The sequence below is a fragment of the Euprymna scolopes genome, chromosome 2 (genome assembly GCF_053919585.1).
Source record: "Euprymna scolopes isolate OS-2025 chromosome 2, ASM5391958v1, whole genome shotgun sequence".
In the NCBI taxonomy this organism is placed as follows: Eukaryota; Metazoa; Mollusca; class Cephalopoda; order Sepiida; family Sepiolidae; genus Euprymna; species Euprymna scolopes.
This window is the reverse complement of record NC_136483.1, coordinates 123,858,014-123,882,342: the sequence shown is the minus strand read 5'-3', so window position 1 is coordinate 123,882,342 and position 24,329 is coordinate 123,858,014. Positions and strand designations below refer to the sequence as shown.

At 23.4% G+C, this 24,329-nt stretch overlaps 1 protein-coding gene across 8 annotated transcripts in view; it reads left to right on the top strand.

Moving 5' to 3' along the window:
* Positions 1–24,329, top strand: part of LOC145295919 (sodium- and chloride-dependent GABA transporter ine-like) — a 916,364-nt gene that overhangs the window by 844,080 nt on the left and 47,955 nt on the right. For 2 of the 8 annotated variants that reach the window (XM_080141790.1, XM_080141779.1), the window contains one exon: positions 3,679–3,831. The exons of the other annotated variants lie outside the window; for them this stretch is intronic. In XM_080141790.1, coding sequence (XP_079997916.1) covers positions 3,679–3,756 — 78 coding nt within the window. In that variant the 3' untranslated portion in view covers positions 3,757–3,831. Of the gene's footprint in view, positions 1–3,678; positions 3,832–24,329 lie in introns of those variants that run through there. 8 annotated transcript variants of the gene reach the window in all.

Sequence of the window (24,329 nt, the reverse complement as noted above, 5' to 3'; positions counted from 1 at the left end):
GCAAAGTGATAACATTTATGGCCGGATTCACCTATGCAGGAAAGGCTCCAACATGAGCACATAGAGCAATGGTGATAATGGAGAGCCCTGACAAATGTCCACGAGTAAACCATTATCAACAATAAGGTACTCATATCTTTTAGCCTTTTCGATGAATTCAATGACATTAATTGTTACTTTCGGCGGCTTGTTCCATTCTGAATTTGTAGGGGTGGGAAAAGCAACTTCCGCCCCTGTTTCATCATTGTCTAATGGAGGCGGCGTATGGCCTGCCACGGCCATAGCTGAAGCCCATTAAAAACGGTAATAATAAATGTAATTTTAACAATAACAATCAATATATAAATAAAACAACAACGCATAAAAGCATTAACGTCGGTGACTTCAAAAGAAAGGCTTACTTTCAATAAATGAATTTCCCCACATAGCCTGATAATTCTCCACACTGCGAGCTACGTAAAAGACATCTTAACACGAAGAAAACATGCGAAATTGCTACAGAAAAGGTTTAATATTTATGAAGCAATTCTGGTTTCTGATTGGTTGGTAGCAGAACGTGAATTAATTCAATTCATCAGTTCCTAGCAGCATCGTTTAGAAATAGAATCTCCTGACCGCGTGGGATCATACCCCATTATCGTTCAAAAATATTGTAACATATTTTTATCGATAGCATCAGTTATTTTTTATCTTTTGGCAAAGTTTTACATTTGAAAGATATGTATGGCAAAAAGAATGTTAACTCACAGTTTGTAATATGGCGTCATGTGTATTATTTTACCAGGTGACATATCACGTGCTGTTTTATTTTGTAAACACAAAAATGTTGCTCATATATATTTAATGCATACCATCTGTTTAGTTTTAGTTCAGAAAGGTAGAAACCACTGCTGCCACCATGAAATATTCTTTTATTGTTAAGAAGGAAGAAAAACAAGATACTCATGATATAATCAAGGAGTCGTGATATGACCTCCATTATTATTTCTAGTAAACTCACCCAAACAGAAAGAGTTGTATATTTTAAATTCTGTTGATTAGAGAGTTCTTTAAGGGGATGTAACAGTTACATACTATCACAACTTCCCTTAATAATAAATGACCCAGCAGTTGCCATCTTGGTCACAACTCAGGCGTGTTTTGTCCCTGAAGCTTACAAATGCAACATAGTATCAGAAACAGAATAAAAAATAAACAAAATAATTTTTTTTTTAATTATAAAAAAAGAGAAACAGCACACATTACTTGCCTAAATGTTTCAAATCATAAGTACTATGTCAATCAATGTAAAAAACGAGCACAGGACGATAAAATGAATAGCAATGGAATCACCCAGTTGGAACAGTTTAATTTTGACTAATCTTGACAATGGGCGAAAATGATAAAAAGATTTTTTTTAAATATCGAACAGTGTCAAACAACCAGAAAGCAAACAACTAGACTTGTTAATCTGCTGCATGAGCGTTAAAGTGGTCCTCCACCAGACAATTTCAACCTGTCCTTAAGGAATTACATTCAACAAGGTTAAAGAAAAGTTCATTTTACAGCTACTTCAATCGCAGTGTACAAGAGAGCGACATTTAACAGCCGATTTTAACAAGAATGTAAGTTGACTGATTCATTTGTAACATTGTAAACTCCTTGCAAAAAACTGTTTGAACAACTACACGGTAGCCTCACTAGAGATCACATAATTATTGGATGTTCTGACACCCAGTTATCTGAAACCTTATAAATGCTCTTGGACTTTACTCTACATGGTTGGTTAGTTGGTTGTTTTGTTTTACGGCATATCAATCCTTTTCAGATTATTTAATGCCAAATCCAGTGATTTAGATGAAAAGTTTTTTTAGTAGAATATGTTTTTTCAAGTCAGTTTCTATTTAACCCATAGTTGGGACTCTAACAGGTACTACCACTCCGGGTCAGAGTGGACCTGGAAGCAATGGCAATTAAAGGGTGGCTCCACATTCCCTAAGGTCTGCAAGCTGGGGCCTCACCATCGGATATAGTTTAAGGTCATATCCAGGACCTTTACTCTAGAAAGGGCCATAGTTTGTGCACATCAAAATGAGGTTATGAAGAAACATTTATTAAGGTTGCCAGAATGTTTATTTAAAGAACTGAAGATAGTATACCACAAGCTCCAAGGGAGATCATTCCTGTTCCCACGATTGCAACAAGAATACTGTCGACAGACTCAATACCAAGATACTTAACAAAATATTCTCTGAGAATGCAACAATTAAAATGTAGGAACAAGAAACACCATGCAACACAGGCATGTCCTTCCACAACAGGTACTTGTTACTACTGTGAAGTTGTGGGCCACTTAAGCAAAGCAAAAAATGTACACAAAGTTTATGACTCATACAACATCGACAGCGAACATCATGTCAATAGATAAGATACAACAATGCCGGAAGAGTCATTCTAAACCTCAACTGGGACTCTGGCACTGATGTTACAGAAATCCTCGAAAACGTCTACAGGGAAATGAAAAGCATACCATATTTTGAAACTACCAACGAATCCCTTCATGGCCTATGATGCACATGACTTTATGTTACAGCTGTAATACTCACCGATTATAACAAACAAACAGAAGAAATAGTTATCATCCCCAACCTAGAAGAAGCACTACTGGGTAGATTGACTACTGAAGTCTTGAACCTAGTCACAGTATAGCCAAGTTTACATAACATCATACATAACATCATACATAACATCATACGTAACATCATACATAACATCATACATAACATCATACATAACATCATACGTAACATCATACATAACATCATACATAACATCATACGTAACATCATACATAACATCATACATAACATCATACGTAACATCATACATAACATCATACATAACATCATACATAACATCATACGTAACATCATACATAACATCATACATAACAGCATACGTAACATCATACATAACATCATACATAACATCATACATAACATCATACGTAACATCATACATAACATCATACGTAACATCATATGTAACAGCATACATAACATCATACATAACAGCATACGTAACATCATACATAACATCATACGTAACATCATACATAACATCATACGTAACATCATACATAACATCATATGTAACATCATACGTAACAGCATACATAACATCATACGTAACATCATACGTAACATCATGCATAACAGCATACATAACATCATACATAACATCATACATAACATCATACATAACATCATACATAACCCACAACATATGACTCAAAATGCAAAATGCCTTAATTATTCCCTGGTTTATGCAAATTTGGAAGAAAATATGACACATCCCTCTAAAACCACATGATAAAATATGATATCCCTTTAATAAAATGGAGGAAAATATGACACATCCCTCTAAAACCACATGATAAAATATGATATCCCTTTAAAAAAATGGAGGAAAATATGACACATCCCTCTAAAACCAAACACGGAACCTTATTCCATCCCAATGTCACAACACATACCACTACTTCTAATGAAAGAAATGCATAACCATGAGCCCTATCAGTTTTTATCATTAAATTGCATGTACCTAGTAAATAATAAGTGCTCATTCATAGCTCATGTAGTATCAATTTATTTGAATTCTTACTTTACTTAAATATTGTAAAACCATTTAACATTGCAGGACATTTGGATCTTCAGTATGATTCAATATTCTCACTTAGAAATTGGTGATTATGTCTACCCGAAATGGGCCATTTGACTTGGCTGGTTTATTGCATCGTTGTCGATTGTCTGCAATCCTAGTGGAATGATCCATGCTTTGTATCAAGCCAAGGGAGATTAATAATATATATATTTTTTTTATATATGTAAAAAATAGTTGTAATGAAAAATGTTTTTATTGCGATTATGTAAACTTGAAAATTCAACTAAATTTGAAAGTTAAATAAAGTAATTGGACAAATCTCTTAAAAGATAAATATTAGTTTTCTGGAAATATTTCAAAGATAATTAGTAAAGTCTTAAGATACTGAATTAATAAAAACATCTTAATTTTATTTTAAAAAAATTTTAATAACCGAGAGAATCCTGGGATACGGTGGCCCTAGGATACGTTTTTTTCAGGCTACGATGTGGAATACAATGTTTTTCCAGCCCCTGGTTACGGTATTTGTCATGCCTTACGGTGTTATTTATAATGTTTTACATATGTATGTATTTTGTTACTAATTTTTAAGGCCATATCTCGGGGTTCTACAGTAACAGAAATTGACCATCATGACGGGCAGAATTTCTATGAAAGCCCAAACTGTCAAAAAGTCATTTTTATCTTTAAATCTATAGAGAAATTGAAACATTATTATACCTTAATTTCTGTATTTTTGAAGATTATAAAAAATATTCATTAATTTAAGTACTCCTATTTTGTGGTAATAAAAAAGAATTGTTTATTTAATTAGAAAATTTTTTAATGAATAAAATTAAGATTTAATTTTTATTTATAAAAATTGATATTTAAATTCGCTTTAGTTTTTAATTCAGAGGCTAACAATAAAAATTCCCAAATTATTGATGAAGTCTGTTTTATATGTTTTTCCTAAGAATTTGAAATAATTTTTGTAAAATGCCCTACAGCGTCAATTTTTATTTTATTTTATTTTTTTAAAAAATAATAACTTGATTCATTATTAAACGTGTTGTAACGCTAAATTAAATGATTCCTAAATAAAAACGTAAAAGTAAATGGTGAAAAAAAGTCAATTAAATTCATTGAATGAACAACTTATTGATTTAAAAAAGCAAAACATTTATCAATAATTAAATAGAACAACATATTGATTTAAAAAAGCAAAACATTTATCAATAATTAAATAGAATAACTTATTGATTTAAAAAAGCAAAACATTTATCAATAATTAAATAGAACAACATATTGATTTAAAAAAGGAAAACATTTATCAATAATTAACTAGAACAACTTATTGATTTAAAAAAGCAAAACATTTATCAATAATTAAATAGAACAACATATTGATTTAAAAAAGCAAAACATTTATCAATAATTAAATAGAACAACTTATTGATTTAAAAAAGCAAAACATTTATCAATAATTAAATAGAATAACTTATTGATTTAAAAAAGCAAAACATTTATCAATAATTAAATAGAATAACTTATTGATTTAAAAAAGCAAAACATTTATCAATAATTAAATAGAACAACATATTGATTTAAAAAAGCAAAACATTTATCAATAATAAAATAGAATAACTTATTGATTTAAAAAAGCAAAACATTTATCAATAATTAAATAGAACAACTTATTGATTTAAAAAAGCAAAACATTTATCAATAATTAAATAGAACAACTTATTGATTTAAAAAAGCAAAACATTTATCAATAATTAAATAGAATAACTTATTGATTTAAAAAAGCAAAACATTTATCAATAATTAAATAGAACAACATATTGATTTAAAAAAGCAAAACATTTATCAATAATTAAATAGAACAACTTATTGATTTAAAAAAGCAAAACATTTATCAATAATTAAATAGAATAACTTATTGATTTAAAAAAGCAAAACATTTATCAATAATTAAATAGAATAACTTATTGATTTAAAAAAGCAAAACATTTATCAATAATTAAATAGAACAACTTATTGATTTAAAAAAGCAAAACATTTATCAATAATTAAATAGAACAACTTATTGATTTAAAAAAGCAAAACATTTATCAATAATTAAATAGAACAACTTATTGATTTCAAAAAGCAAAACATTTATCAATAATTAAATAGAATAACTTATTGATTTAAAAAAGCAAAACATTTATCAATAATTAAATAGAACAACATATTGATTTAAAAAAGCAAAACATTTATCAATAATTAAATAGAATAACTTATTGATTTACAAAAGCAAAACATTTATCAATAATTAAATAGAACAACTTATTGATTTAAAAAAGCAAAACATTTATCAATAATTAAATAGAACAACTTATTGATTTAAAAAAGCAAAACATTTATCAATAATTAAATAGAATAACTTATTGATTTAAAAAAGCAAAACATTTATCAATAATTAAATAGAACAACATATTGATTTAAAAAAGCAAAACATTTATCAAAAATTAAATAGAATAACTTATTGATTTAAAAAAGCAAAACATTTATAAATAATTAAATAGAACAACATATTGATTTAAAAAAGCAAAACATTTATCAATAATTAAATAGAACAACTTATTGATTTAAAAAAGCAAAACATTTATCAATAATTAAATAGAACAACATATTGATTTAAAAAAGCAAAACATTTATCAATGATTAAATAGAACAACATATTGATTTAAAAAAGCAAAACATTTATCAATAATTAAATAGAACAACATATTGATTTAAAAAAGCAAAACATTTATCAATAATTAAATAGAACAACATATTGATTTAAAAAAGCAAAACATTTATCAATAATTAAATAGAATAACTTATTGATTTAAAAAAGCAAAACATTTATCAATAATTAAATAGAACAACTTATTGATTTAAAAAAGCAAAACATTTATCAATAATTAAATAGAACAACTTATTGATTTAAAAAAGCAAAACATTTATCAATAATTAAATAGAACAACTTATTGATTTAAAAAAGCAAAACATTTATCAATAATTAAATAGAACAACTTATTGATTTAAAAAAGCAAAACATTTATCAATAATTAAATAGAACAACTTATTGATTTAAAAAAGCAAAACATTTATCAATAATTAAATAGAATAACTTATTGATTTAAAAAAGCAAAACATTTATCAATAATTAAATAGAACAACATATTGATTTAAAAAAGCAAAACATTTATCAATAATTAAATAGAATAACTTATTGATTTAAAAAAGCAAAACATTTATCAATAATTAAATAGAACAACATATTGATTTAAAAAAGCAAAACATTTATCAATAATTAAATAGAACAACTTATTGATTTAAAAAAGCAAAACATTTATCAATAATTAAATAGAACAACATATTGATTTAAAAAAGCAAAACATTTATCAATGATTAAATAGAACAACATATTGATTTAAAAAAGCAAAACATTTATCAATAATTAAATAGAACAACATATTGATTTAAAAAAGCAAAACATTTATCAATAATTAAATAGAACAACATATTGATTTAAAAAAGCAAAACATTTATCAATAATTAAATAGAATAACTTATTGATTTAAAAAAGCAAAACATTTATCAATAATTAAATAGAACAACTTATTGATTTAAAAAAGCAAAACATTTATCAATAATTAAATAGAACAACTTATTGATTTAAAAAAGAAAAACATTTATCAATAATTAAATAGAACAACTTATTGATTTAAAAAAGCAAAACATTTATCAATAATTAAATAGAACAACATATTGATTTAAAAAAGCAAAACATTTATCAATAATTAAATAGAACAACATATTGATTTAAAAAAGCAAAACATTTATCAATAATTAAATAGAATAACTTATTGATTTAAAAAAGCAAAACATTTATCAATAATTAAATAGAACAACATATTGATTTAAAAAAGCAAAACATTTATCAATAATTAAATAGAACAACATATTGATTTAAAAAAGCAAAACATTTATCAATAATTAAATAGAACAACTTATTGATTTAAAAAAGCAAAACATTTATCAATAATTAAATAGAACAACATATTGATTTAAAAAAGCAAAACATTTATCAATAATTAAATAGAACAACTTATTGATTTAAAAAAGCAAAACATTTATCAATAATTAAATAGAACAACTTATTGATTTAAAAAAGCAAAACATTTATCAATAATTAAATAGAATAACTTATTGATTTAAAAAAGCAAAACATTTATCAATAATTAAATAGAACAACATATTGATTTAAAAAAGCAAAACATTTATCAATAATTAAATAGAATAACTTATTGATTTAAAAAAAAAAACATTTATCAATAATTAAATAGAACACGATATTGATTTAAAAAAGCAAAACATTTATCAATAATTAAATAGAATAACTTATTGATTTAAAAAAGCAAAACATTTATCAATAATTAAATAGAACAACCTATTGATTTAAAAAAGCAAAACATTTATCAATAATTTAATAGAACAACATATTGATTTAAAAAAGCAAAACATTTATCAATAATTAAATAGAACAACATATTGATTTAAAAAAGCAAAACATTTATCAATAATTAAATAGAATAACTTATTGATTTAAAAAAGCAAAACATTTATCAATAATTAAATAGAATAACTTATTGATTTAAAAAAGCAAAACATTTATCAATAATTAAATAGAACAACTTATTGATTTAAAAAAGCAAAACATTTATCAATAATTAAATAGAACAACATATTGATTTAAAAAAGCAAAACATTTATCAATAATTAAATAGAACAACATATTGATTTAAAAAAGCAAAACATTTATCAATAATTAAATAGAACAAAATATTGATTTAAAAAAGCAAAACATTTATCAATAATTAAATAGAACAACATATTGATTTTAAAAAGCAAAACATTTATCAATAATTAAATAGAACAACTTATTGATTTAAAAAAGCAAAACATTTATCAATAATTAAATAGAATAACTTATTGATTTAAAAAAGCAAAACATTTATCAATAATTAAATAGAACAACATATTGATTTAAAAAAGCAAAACATTTATCAATAATTAAATAGAATAACTTATTGATTTAAAAAAGCAAAACATTTATCAATAATTAAATAGAACAACATATTGATTTAAAAAAGCAAAACATTTATCAATAATTAAATAGAATAACTTATTGATTTAAAAAAGCAAAACATTTATCAATAATTTAATAGAACAACTTATTGATTTAAAAAAGCAAAACATGTATCAATAATTAAATAGAACAACATATTGATTTAAAAAAGCAAAACATTTATCAATAATTAAATAGAACAACATATTGATTTAAAAAAGCAAAACATTTATCAATAATTAAATAGAACAACATATTGATTTAAAAAAGCAAAACATTTATCAATAATTAAATAGAATAACTTATTGATTTAAAAAAGCAAAACATTTATCAATAATTAAATAGAACAACTTATTGATTTAAAAAAGAAAAACATTTATCAATAATTAAATAGAACAACATATTGATTTAAAAAAAGCAAAACATTTATCAATAACTAAATAGAACAACATATTGATTTAAAAAAGCAAAACATTTATCAATAATTAAATTGAATAACTTATTGATTTAAAAAAGCAAAACATTTATCAATAATTAAATAGAACAACATATTGATTTAAAAAAGCAAAACATTTATCAATAATTAAATAGAACAAAATATTGATTTAAAAAAGCAAAACATTTATCAATAATTAAATAGAATAACTTATTGATTTAAAAAAGCAAAACATTTATCAATAATTAAATAGAACAACATATTGATTTAAAAAAGCAAAACATTTATCAATAATTAAATAGAACAACATATTGATTTAAAAAAGCAAAACATTTATCAATAATTAAATAGAACAACATATTGATTTAAAAAAGCAAAACATTTATCAATAATTAAATAGAACAACATATTGATTTAAAAAAGCAAAACATTTATCAATAATTAAATAGAACAACTTATTGATTTAAAAAAGCAAAACATTTATCAATAATTAAATAGAACAACTTATTGATTTAAAAAAGCAAAACATTTATCAATAATTAAATAGAATAACTTATTGATTTAAAAAAGCAAAACATTTATCAATAATTAAATAGAACAACATATTGATTTTAAAAAGCAAAACATTTATCAATAATTAAATAGAATAACTTATTGATTTAAAAAAGCAAAACATTTATCAATAATTAAATAGAACAACTTATTGATTTAAAAAAGCAAAACATTTATCAATAATTAAATAGAACAACATATTGATTTAAAAAAGCAAAACATTTATCAATAATTAAATAGAACAACATATTGATTTAAAAAAGCAAAACATTTATCAATAATTAAATAGAACAACATATTGATTTAAAAAAGCAAAACATTTATCAATAATTAAATAGAATAACTTATTGATTTAAAAAAGCAAAACATTTATCAATAATTAAATAGAATAACTTATTGATTTAAAAAAGCAAAACATTTATCAATAATTAAATAGAACAACTTATTGATTTAAAAAAGCAAAACATTTATCAATAATTAAATAGAACAACATATTGATTTAAAAAAGCAAAACATTTATCAATAATTAAATAGAACTACATAGTGATTTAAAAAAGCAAAACATTTATCAATAATTAAATAGAACAACATATTGATTTAAAAAAGCAAAACATTTATCAATAATTAAATAGAATAACTTATTGATTTAAAAATGCAAAACATTTATCAATAATTAAATAGAACAACATATTGATTTAAAAAAGCAAAACATTTATCAATAATTAAATAGAACAACATATTGATTTAAAAAAGCAAAACATTTATCAATAATTAAATGGCACAAATTATTGATTTAAAAAAGCAAAACATTTATCAATAATTAAATAGAATAACTTATTGATTTAAAAAAGCAAAACATTTATCAATAATTAAATAGAACAACTTATTGATTTAAAAAAGCAAAACATTTATCAATAATTAAATAGAACAACATATTGATTTAACAAAGCAAAACATTTATCAATAATTAAATAGAACAACATATTGATTTAAAAAAGCAAAACATTTATCAATAATTAAATAGAACAAAATATTGATTTAAAAAAGCAAAACATTTATCAATAATTAAATAGAACAACATATTGATTTAAAAAAGCAAAACATTTATCAATAATTAAATAGAACAACTTATTGATTTAAAAAAGCAAAACATTTATCAATAATTAAATAGAATAACTTATTGATTTAAAAAAGCAAAACATTTATCAATAATTAAATAGAACAACATATTGATTTAAAAAAGCAAAACATTTATCAATAATTAAATAGAATAACTTATTGATTTAAAAAAGCAAAACATTTATCAATAATTAAATAGAACAACATATTGATTTAAAAAAGCAAAACATTTATCAATAATTAAATAGAATAACTTATTGATTTAAAAAAGCAAAACACTTATCAATAATTTAATAGAACAACTTATTGATTTAAAAAAGCAAAACATGTATCAATAATTAAATAGAACAACATATTGATTTAAAAAAGCAAAACATTTATCAATAATTAAATAGAACAACATATTGATTAAAAAAAGCAAAACATTTATCAATAATTAAATAGAACAACATATTGATTTAAAAAAGCAAAACATTTATCAATAATTAAATAGAATAACTTATTGATTTAAAAAAGCAAAACATTTATCAATAATTAAATAGAACAACTTATTGATTTAAAAAAGCAAAACATTTATCAATAATTAAATAGAACAACATATTGATTTAAAAAAGCAAAACATTTATCAATAACTAAATAGAACAACATATTGATTTAAAAAAGCAAAACATTTATCAATAATTAAATTGAATAACTTATTGATTTAAAAAAGCAAAACATTTATCAATAATTAAATAGAACAACATATTGATTTAAAAAAGCAAAACATTTATCAATAATTAAATAGAACAAAATATTGATTTAAAAAAGCAAAACATTTATCAATAATTAAATAGAATAACTTATTGATTTAAAAAAGCAAAACATTTATCAATAATTAAATAGAACAACATATTGATTTAAAAAAGCAAAACATTTATCAATAATTAAATAGAACAACATATTGATTTAAAAAAGCAAAACATTTATCAATAATTAAATAGAACAACATATTGATTTAAAAAAGCAAAACATTTATCAATAATTAAATAGAACAACATATTGATTTAAAAAAGCAAAACATTTATCAATAATTAAATAGAACAACTTATTGATTTAAAAAAGCAAAACATTTATCAATAATTAAATAGAACAACTTATTGATTTAAAAAAGCAAAACATTTATCAATAATTAAATAGAATAACTTATTGATTTAAAAAAGCAAAACATTTATCAATAATTAAATAGAACAACATATTGATTTTAAAAAGCAAAACATTTATCAATAATTAAATAGAATAACTTATTGATTTAAAAAAGCAAAACATTTATCAATAATTAAATAGAACAACTTATTGATTTAAAAAAGCAAAACATTTATCAATAATTAAATAGAACAACATATTGATTTAAAAAAGCAAAACATTTATCAATAATTAAATAGAACAACATATTGATTTAAAAAAGCAAAACATTTATCAATAATTAAATAGAACAACATATTGATTTAAAAAAGCAAAACATTTATCAATAATTAAATAGAATAACTTATTGATTTAAAAAAGCAAAACATTTATCAATAATTAAATAGAATAACTTATTGATTTAAAAAAGCAAAACATTTATCAATAATTAAATAGAACAACTTATTGATTTAAAAAAGCAAAACATTTATCAATAATTAAATAGAACAACATATTGATTTAAAAAAGCAAAACATTTATCAATAATTAAATAGAACTACATAGTGATTTAAAAAAGCAAAACATTTATCAATAATTAAATAGAACAACATATTGATTTAAAAAAGCAAAACATTTATCAATAATTAAATAGAATAACTTATTGATTTAAAAATGCAAAACATTTATCAATAATTAAATAGAACAACATATTGATTTAAAAAAGCAAAACATTTATCAATAATTAAATAGAACAACATATTGATTTAAAAAAGCAAAACATTTATCAATAATTAAATGGCACAAATTATTGATTTAAAAAAGCAAAACATTTATCAATAATTATATAGAACAACTTATTGATTTAAAAAAGCAAAACATTTATCAATAATTAAATAGAACAACATATTGATTTAAAAAAGCAAAACATTTATCAATAATTAAATAGAACAACATATTGATTTAAAAAAGCAAAACATTTATCAATAATTAAATAGAACAACTTATTGATTTAAAAAAGCAAAACATTTATCAATAATTAAATAGAATAACTTATTGATTTAAAAAAGCAAAACATTTATCAATAATTAAATAGAACAACATATTGATTTAAAAAAGCAAAACATTTATCAATAATTAAATAGAATAACTTATTGATTTAAAAAAGCAAAACATTTATCAATAATTAAATAGAACAACATATTGATTTAAAAAAGCAAAACATTTATCAATAATTAAATAGAATAACTTATTGATTTAAAAAAGCAAAACATTTATCAATAATTTAATAGAACAACTTATTGATTTAAAAAAGCAAAACATGTATCAATAATTAAATAGAACAACATATTGATTTAAAAAAGCAAAACATTTATCAATAATTAAATAGAACAACATATTGATTTAAAAAAGCAAAACATTTATCAATAATTAAATAGAAAAACATATTGATTTAAAAAAGCAAAACATTTATCAATAATTAAATAGAATAACTTATTGATTTAAAAAAGCAAAACATTTATCAATAATTAAATAGAACAACTTATTGATTTAAAAAAGCAAAACATTTATCAATAATTAAATAGAACAACATATTGATTTAAAAAAGCAAAACATTTATCAATAATTAAATAGAATAACTTATTGATTTAACAAAGCAAAACATTTATTAATAATTAAATAGAACAACTTATTGATTTAAAAAAGCAAAACATTTATCAATAATTAAATAGAATAACTTATTGATTTAAAAAAGCAAAACATTTATCAATAATTGAATAGAATAACTTATTGATTTAAAAAAGCAAAACATTTATCAATAATTAAATAGAACAACTTATTGATTTAAAAAAGCAAAACATTTATCAATAATTAAATAGAACAACATATTGATTTAAAAAAGCAAAACATTTATCAATAATTAAATAGAACAACATATTGATTTAAAAAAAGCAAAACATTTATCAATAATTAAATAGAACAACATATTGATTTAAAAAAGCAAAACATTTATCAATAATTAAATAGAATAACTTATTGATTTAAAAAAGCAAAACATTTATCAATAATTAAATAGACTAACTTATTGATTTAAAAAAGCAAAACATTCATCAATAATTAAATAGAACAACTTATTGATTTAAAAAAGCAAAACATTTATCAATAATTAAATAGAACAACATATTGATTTAAAAAAGCAAAACATTTATCAATAATTAAATAGAACAACATATTGATTTAAAAAAGCAAAACATTTATCAATAATTAAATAGAACAACATATTGATTTAAAAAAGCAAAACATTTATCAATAATTAAATAGAATAACTTATTGATTTAAAAAAGCAAAACATTTATCAATAATTAAATAGAACAACATATTGATTTAAAAAAGCAAAACATTTATCAATAATTAAATAGAACAACATATTGATTTAAAAAAGCAAAACATTTATCAATAATTAAATTGAATAACTTATTGATTTAAAAAAGCAAAACATTTATCAATAATTAAATAGAACAACATATTGATTTAAAAAAGCAAAACATTTATCAATAATTAAATAGAATAACTTTTTGATTTAAAAAGCAAAACATTTATCAATAATTAAATAGAACAACATATTGATTTAAAAAAGCAAAACATTTATCAATAATTAAATAGAATAACTTATTGATTTAAAAAAGCAAAACATTTATCAATAATTTAATAGAACAACTTATTGATTTAAAAAAGCAAAACATGTATCAATAATTAAATAGAACAACATATTGATTAAAAAAAGCAAAACATTTATCAATAATTAAATAGAACAACATATTGATTTAAAAAAGCAAAACATTTATCAATAATTAAATAGAACAACATATTGATTTAAAAAAGCAAAACATTTATCAATAATTAAATAGAATAACTTATTGATTTAAAAAAGCAAAACATTTATCAATAATTAAATAGAACAACTTATTGATTTAAAAAAGCAAAACATTTATCAATAATTAAATAGAACAACATATTGATTTAAAAAAGCAAAACATTTATCAATAATTAAATAGAATAACTTATTGATTTAAAAAAGTAAAACATTTATTAATAATTAAATAGAACAACTTATTGATTTAAAAAAGCAAAACATTTATCAATAATTAAATAGAATAACTTATTGATTTAAAAAACCAAAACATTTATCAATAATTAAATAGAATAACTTATTGATTTAAAAAAGCAAAACATTTATCAATAATTAAATAGAACAACTTATTGATTTAAAAAAGCAAAACATTTATCAATAATTAAATAGAACAACTTATTGATTTAAAAAAGCAAAACATTTATCAATAATTAAATAGAACAACATATTGATTTAAAAAAGCAAAACATTTATCAATAATTAAATAGAACAACATATTGATTTAAAAAAGCAAAACATTTATCAATAATTAAATAGAACAACATATTGATTTAAAAAAGCAAAACATTTATCAATAATTAAATAGAATAACTTATTGATTTAAAAAAGCAAAACATTTATCAATAATTAAATAGAACAACATATTGATTTAAAAAAGCAAAACATTTATCAATAATTAAATAGAACAACATATTGATTTAAAAAAGCAAAACATTTATCAATAATTAAATTAAATAACTTATTGATTTAAAAAAGCAAAACATTTATCAATAATTAAATAGAACAACATATTGATTTAAAAAAGCAAAACATTTATCAATAATTAAATAGAACAACATATTGATTTAAAAAAGCAAAACATTTATCAATAATTAAATAGAATAACTTATTGATTTAAAAAAGCAAAACATTTATCAATAATTAAATAGAACAACATATTGATTTAAAAAAGCAAAACATTTATCAATAATTAAATAGAACAACATATTGATTTAAAAAAGCAAAACATTTATCAATAATTAAATAGAACAACATATTGATTTAAAAAAGCAAAACATTTATCAATAATTAAATAGAACAACATATTGATTTAAAAAAGCAAAACATTTATCAATAATTAAATAGAACAACTTATTGATTTAAAAAAGCAAAACATTTATCAATAATTAAATAGAACAACTTATTGATTTAAAAAAGCAAAACATTTATCAATAATTAAATAGAATAACTTATTGATTTAAAAAAGCAAAACATTTATCAATAATTAAATAGAACAACTTATTGATTTAAAAAAGCAAAACATTTATCAATAATTAAATAGAACACGATATTGATTTAAAAAAGCAAAACATTTATCAATAATTAAATAGAATAACTTATTGATTTAAAAAAGCAAAACATTTATCAATAATTAAATAGAACAACTTATTGATTTAAAAAAGCAAAACATTTATCAATAATTTAATAGAACAACATATTGATTTAAAAAAGCAAAACATTTATCAATAATTAAATAGAACAACATATTGATTTAAAAAAGCAAAACATCTATCAATAATTAAATAGAATAACTTATTGATTTAAAAAAGCAAAACATTTATCAATAATTAAAAAGAATAACTTATTGATTTAAAAAAGCAAAACATTTATCAATAATTAAATAGAACAACTTATTGATTTAAAAAAGCAAAACATTTATCAATAATTAAATAGAACAACATATTGATTTAAAAAAGCAAAACATTTATCAATAATTAAATAGAACAACATATTGATTTAAAAAAGCAAAACATTTATCAATAATTAAATAGAACAAAATATTGATTTAAAAAAGCAAAACATTTATCAATAATTAAATAGAACAACATATTGATTTAAAAAAGCAAAACATTTATCAATAATTAAATAGAACAACTTATTGATTTAAAAAAAGCAAAACATTTATCAATAATTAAATAGAATAACTTATTGATTTAAAAAAGCAAAACATTTATCAATAATTAAATAGAACAACATATTGATTTAAAAAAGCAAAACATTTATCAATAATTAAATAGAATAACTTATTGATTTAAAAAAGCAAAACATTTATCAATAATTAAATAGAACAACATATTGATTTAAAAAAGCAAAACATTTATCAATAATTAAATAGAATAACTTATTGATTTAAAAAAGCAAAACATTTATCAATAATTTAATAGAACAACTTATTGATTTAAAAAAGCAAAACATGTATCAATAATTAAATAGAACAACATATTGATTTAAAAAAGCAAAACATTTATCAATAATTAAATAGAACAACATATTGATTTAAAAAAGCAAAACATTTATCAATAATTAAATAGAACAACATATTGATTTAAAAAAGCAAAACATTTATCAATAATTAAATAGAATAACTTATTGATTTAAAAAAGCAAAACATTTATCAATAATTAAATAGAACAACTTATTGATTTAAAAAAGCAAAACATTTATCAATAATTAAATAGAACAACATATTGATTTAAAAAAGCAAAACATTTATCAATAATTAAATAGAACAACATATTGATTTAAAAAAGCAAAACATTTATCAATAATTAAATAGAACAACATATTGATTTAAAAAAGCAAAACATTTATCAATAATTAAATAGAATAACTTATTGATTTAAAAAAGCAAAACATTTATCAATAATTAAATAGAACAACTTATTGATTTAAAAAAGCAAAACATTTATCAATAATTAAATAGAACAACATATTGATTTAAAAAAGCAAAACATTTTTTTTTTTTTTTTTTTTTTTTTTTTTTTTTTTTTCTCGTCCATAAATGTTTATCTACCAAGTTGATCTTAAATATTGTATAATCAATCCATTATATTATCATTTTCAGTCCCCCACCCCTAATTTCTGGCTCCCATCTTATCTCGCAATTATAACGTCACCAACTAACTTCGGAAGAACCCCCCCCCCCATCCGATTTTGTTTTATATCATAAGTTGCTTAAAACGTGATTAGTTAAAGTTCAGAATAAAATCACGCTTTCTCTTAACGGTTAATTTAAAAAAAAAAAAAAAATCTTCTGAACGCTATTAAAAGTTAAATTCTTCACTAGTTTGGAGACGGAATGCGTTGTTGTGATAAGTGATTTTCTCTATTAATTCGCACTTTTTATTTTAAGATTCAAATATTAATAACTACATTTTATTTCAGTATTTAATTTATGTATTTCTGTTGTATTAAATGCTAGCTTTAATTTTTTTTTTTTTTTTTTTTTTTTTTTCTCGTCCATAAATGTTTATCTACCAAGTTGATCTTAAATATTGTATAATCAATCCATTATATTATCATTTTCAGTCCCCCACCCCTAATTTCTGGCTCCCATCTTATCTCGCAATTATAACGTCACCAACTAACTTCGGAAGAACCCCCCCCCCCCCATCCGATTTTGTTTTATATCATAAGTTGCTTAAAACGTGATTAGTTAAAGTTCAGAATAAAATCACGCTTTCTCTTAACGGTTAATTTAAAAAAAAAAAAAAATCTTCTGAACGCTATTAAAAGTTAAATTCTTCACTAGTTTGGAGACGGAATGCGTTGTTGTGATAAGTGATTTTCTCTATTAATTCGCACTTTTTATTTTAAGATTCAAATATTAATAACTACATTTTATTTCAGTATTTAATTTATGTATTTCTGTTGTATTAAATGCTAGCTTTAATTTTTTTTTTTTTTTTTTTTTTTTTTTTTTTTTCTCTCGTCCATAAATGTTTATTTATCTACCGAGTTGATTGCAAAAATAGATTACCTAATTGTACTCATTTTTAGTTCGTGGGAGGGGAATCTATCACCATACTTTCCCTTAAACAGGTCCGTTGGACTTTTATTAAGTACAATACTTAATAGTTATTTTATTTATTTTTTTTTGTTTTTTTGTTTTAATGGAGAGTAGAAAACGCATTGTGGATGCGTTATCGGCAGCTCCTGTTACTCTCGCTTCTTCTTATTTGTCCCTCAGTCCTCATTTTTAAATGAGTGATTTTTCTGACAAAGGGAGAAGAAAAAGCTGTTTTCTAGGTTGGCAGTATTTTTGCGCGAACAGTTGGCAGAGTTGGTGGAAATTTTCTGTTTCTATGTCTATCCTTGTAGCCATGTCACTAGTAAGGGTGCTGGAGGTAAACGTTTTGTCTGGGCTGACGTTATCCGCCTGATAGTCAGGGACCCGAACCTTGGATTAACCACTAAGGAGGCTGTCCTATCAGCAGGTGCAAAGTACTGGGGCTGCTGTATTGCCATTTGGTGAATGGAATCTGGACCATGCAGTAGCTTCTGGTGGGGCCTCTCGATGCCATACTAGTGGGTAATTGTTACGGCTTTACCTTATCATGTGGTACAAAAAAAAAAAAAAAAAAAATTCTTCGTTTCTTTTTCTCTCTTAGTTTCCCCTCTCTGTCCTGCTCTAAGTAAATCTGTCGACCTAGTCCACAAATTCCAAAATTTCATCATGACAAGTTTCAAGAAAAAATACTCGATTAAACCCGGTTCTCCAACTTCCAACGTAGACCCCTACTACCATGTCTCCTTCTCCAACATCAGGGGTCTACGTTCTAACCTTCCAGAGGTTGAAACCCAATTACAGGAGACTAAACCAGACCTTTTATTTTTAAGTGAAACTGGCATTGGACAGGCTATTTCCCTTGATGAGTTTGCAATTACAGGATACTCTAACTTAACTTCTAAATCTGACCCCCAAGATCGCCATGGGCATGGAATATGTGCCTATATTAAAGATAGCTTTCCATGTGGGAGGGACATCTCCAGGGAAGATCCTAACTTACCTTATATGTGCTTCCGGGTTGCTTTAGCTCACACTACTGCATTTATATTTACTCTCTATCGCCCCCACAACAGCGGAGTTACTATCTTTCAAAGCATATCTGAGAAAATTGACCAAGTCCTTTCTACTTATCCTTCAGCTAACATTCATGTATGTGGAGACTTCAATGTTCACAACGTCGAATGGTTGACCCACTCAAACAAGACCGATGATGAGGGGAGGTTCTGTCATGATTTCTCCATTGCCTATGACCTCACTCAGATTGTTCAGGAACCTACCCGTGTGCCCGATAATGACGGCCAGTATGCGAGCCTACTAGACCTTTTTCTCACAACTTGCCCTGAACTATGTTCAGTTTCTGTTCTGTCGCCTCTTGGATCTTCCGACCACTCTGTTGTATCAATTAAGATAAAAATGAAATGTAATAAGTCCCCAGACGTACCTCTTCATCGTACAGTATATCGATACACTAAGGCTGACTGGGATAGCTTCCGTACATTTATATCTGATCTACCTCTGCATTCCATGTTTAAAAAGGATGTGTCCTCTATAGTATTAGACCTAACTGAATGGTTAATTGTAGGTATTGACCATTTCATACCCTCTAAAAAGTTTCAGCAAAAACCTAACAGCCAGCCTTGGTTCTCTCCAGAATGTGCTGCTGCCATTGCGCACAGAAATCACTTTTTCCACTGCTTCAAACGTAATAGATGTATGGAAACTAAAGCCGTTTTCAGGACTGCCAGCAACCATTGTAAGAAAGTAATAAGGAACGCAAGAGAGTTGTATGCTCAATCTGTTAAGTCCAAAGTAGCTGAGCAGCGGCTTGGTTCCCACCAGTTTTGGCAAATAGCAAACAGAATTCTGAACAGAAGCGTGTGCTCCATCCCAACTATTATCAATGGATCTGAGGTAATCTCGTCAGCATCAGACAAAGCCAAACTCTTTGTCAAGAACTTTGCAACTAATTCTACCCTTTGCGACCAAGACCGCCAACCCCCAATATTTCCTCTTGTATCAGAAAACACGCTATGTGATATACGTATATCTGTACGTGATGTTGCCAAGCTAATCAAAAACCTTGATTCCAGTAAAGCAACTGGCCCTGATGGTATTCCAATTATAGTACTCAAAAAACTTCAACCTGAACTAGCGCCCATACTTACAAAACTGTTTAAACGTTGTCTTAAGGAGAATAGTTTCCCATCTCCCTGGAAAATCTCATCAGTATGCCCTGTATTTAAGAATTCAGGTGATCGCTCATCCCCCTCTCAGTACAGGCCAATAAGTCTCCTGTGCGTCATGAGTAAGTTGCTAGAATCTGTATTAAATACAGAAGTAATCAAACATCTCAACAAAAATAACCTTCTTAGTGACACTCAATATGGTTTCCGTTCTGCTAGATCTACAGCAGATGTCCTTACAGTTATATCGCATAGGATTAGCAAATCTCTCGACGGTGGCAATCTTTCTAGGGCAATTGCTCTTGACATATCTAAAGCCTTTGATAGGGTATGGCATAAAGGTTTACTTCATAAGATCGCTAGCTATGGTATAGCTGGAAAAGTCTTCTCAATTATTAAATCATTTCTTTCTGATAGATTCATAAGAGTAGTAGTTGAGGGGCAAAAATCAGAAGCTCTCAATATTAATGCCGGTGTCCCTCAGGGATCCATCCTGGGCCCAACTCTTTTCCTGATCTACATTAATGATCTTCCAAATCATATCCTTACATCATTTGTAGACATTTATGCTGACGACACTACCATTTATGGTACCACATCTAAGACAGTAAACGAGCAAGTTCTCTCCAATTCTCTCTCCTCTGATCTTGAGCACGTAGTACAATGGGGAAAGGAGTGGCTGGTTACTTTTAATGCATCTAAAACCAAGCTTCTCTCTTTACATCATCAACATTCTAATCCACATTTGTCATCAATTGAAATGAATGGCTCTCGTCTTCAGGAGGCCTCAAGTTTTGACAAGCTTCTGGGCTTGACCATTACTCCTGATCTTAAATGGAACACGTATATCAAATCTGTTGCCAAGGCCGCTGGAAAAATGGTGGGATCTTTCTATCGATCCAGTAGATATCTCACTGCTGATGCTATTCTCTATCTATATAAGAGCCAGGTACGTCCAAGGATGGAATACTGTTGCCACATCTGGGCAGGAGCTGCTAGAAAGAACTTGTCCTGCCTTGATAGAGTACAAAATAGACTTCGTAGCCTCGTAGGAGATGTCCTTTTCTCCTCCTTGCAACCTCTATCTCACAGAAGAGATGTTGCGAGTTTGTCTCTGATGTATCGTTATTTTCATGGAAAGTGTTCAACTGAGCTTCAATCTATGGTCCCCCCTCGCCAAACTTTCACAAGAAACACTCGTCTAGCTGTAAACACTATCAATAATTTCCCCCACTCTTTATCTGTGCCTAAACCTAAACGTAGATTCCATGAACAAAGCTTCTTTCTTAGAACTGCACGCCTGTGGAATTGTCTTCCGTTTTCCTGCTTTCCGGCTGACTACAATATGGTTTTGTTCAAGTCTAAAGTAAATAAGTTCTTGATGAGCCGTTCCATATAAGTTATTAAATTTACCAAATTTTCATTACTAATGATTACTATATTGACCAACTTCTACTGTACACTCTTTAACCCTTATCCTTGAGTGGCCTCTGGGCCTTGATAATGTGGTGATGCCTTTGTAAAAAAAAAAAAAAAAAAAAAAAAAAAAAAAAAATTTATCAATAATTAAATAGAACAACATATTGATTTAAAAAAGCAAAACATTTATCAATAATTAAATAGAATAACTTATTGATTTAAAAAAGCAAAACATTTATCAATAATTACATAGAATAACTTATTGATTTAAAAAAGCAAAACATTTATCAATAATTAAATAGAATAACTTATTGATTTAAAAAAGCAAAACATTTATCTATAATTAAATAGAACAACTTATTGATTTAAAAAAGCAAAACATTTATCAATAATTAAATAGAACAACATATTGATTACCAAAAGCAAAACATTTATCAATAATTAAATAGAACAACATATTGATTTAAAAAAGCAAAACATTTATCAATAATTAAATAGAACAACATATTGATTCAAAAAAGCAAAACATTTATCAATAATTAAATAGAATAACTTATTGATTTAAAAAAGCAAAACATTTATCAATAATTAAATAGAATAACTTATTGATTTAAAAAAGCAAAACATTTATCAATAATTAAATAGAACAACTTATTGATTTAAAAAAGCAAAACATTTATCAATAATTAAATAGAACAACATATTGATTTAAAAAAGCAAAACATTTATCAATAATTAAATAGAACAACATATTGATTTAAAAAAGCAAAACATTTATCAATAATTAAATAGAACAACATATTGATTTAAAAAAGCAAAACATTTATCAATAATTAAATAGAATAACTTATTGATTTAAAAAAGCAAAACATTTATCAATAATTAAATAGAACAACTTATTGATTTAAAAAAGCTAAACATTTATCAATAATTAAATAGAACAACATATTGATTTAAAAAAGCAAAACATTTATCAATAATTAAATAGAATAACTTATTGATTTAAAAAACCAAAACATTTATTAATAATTAAATAGAACAACTTATTGATTTAAAAAAGCAAAACATTTATCAATAATTAAATAGAATAACTTATTGATTTAAAAAAGCAAAACATTTGTCAATAATTAAATAGAACAACTTATTGATTTAAAAAAGCAAAACATTTATCAATAATTAAATAGGACAACATATTGATTTAAAAAAGCAAAACATTTATCAATAATTACATAGAACAACATATTGATTTAAAAAAGCAAAACATTTATCAATAATTAAATAGAACAACATATTGATTTAAAAAAGCAAAACATTTATCAATAATTAAATAGAATAACTTATTGATTTAAAAAAGCAAAACATTTATCAATAATTAAATAGACTAACTTATTGATTTAAAAAAGCAAAACATTTATCAATAATTAAATAGAACAACTTATTGATTTAAAAAAGCAAAACATTTATCAATAATTAAATAGAACAACATATTGATTTAAAAAAGCAAAACATTTATCAATAATTAAATAGAACAACATATTGATTTAAAAAAGCAAAACATTTATCAATAATTAAATAGAACAACATATTGATTTAAAAAAGCAAAACCTTCATCAATAATTAAATAGAATAACTTATTGATTTAAAAAAGCAAAACATTTATCAATAATTAAATAGAACAACATATTGATTTAAAAAAGCAAAACATTTATCAATAACTAAATAGAACAACATATTGATTTAAAAAAGCAAAACATTTATCAATAATTAAATTGAATAACTGATTGATTTAAAAAAGCAAAACATTTATCAATAATTAAATAGAACAACATATTGATTTAAAAAAGCAAAACATTTATCAATAATTAAATAGTACAACATATTGATTTAAAAAAGCAAAACATTTATCAATAATTAAATAGAATAACTTATTG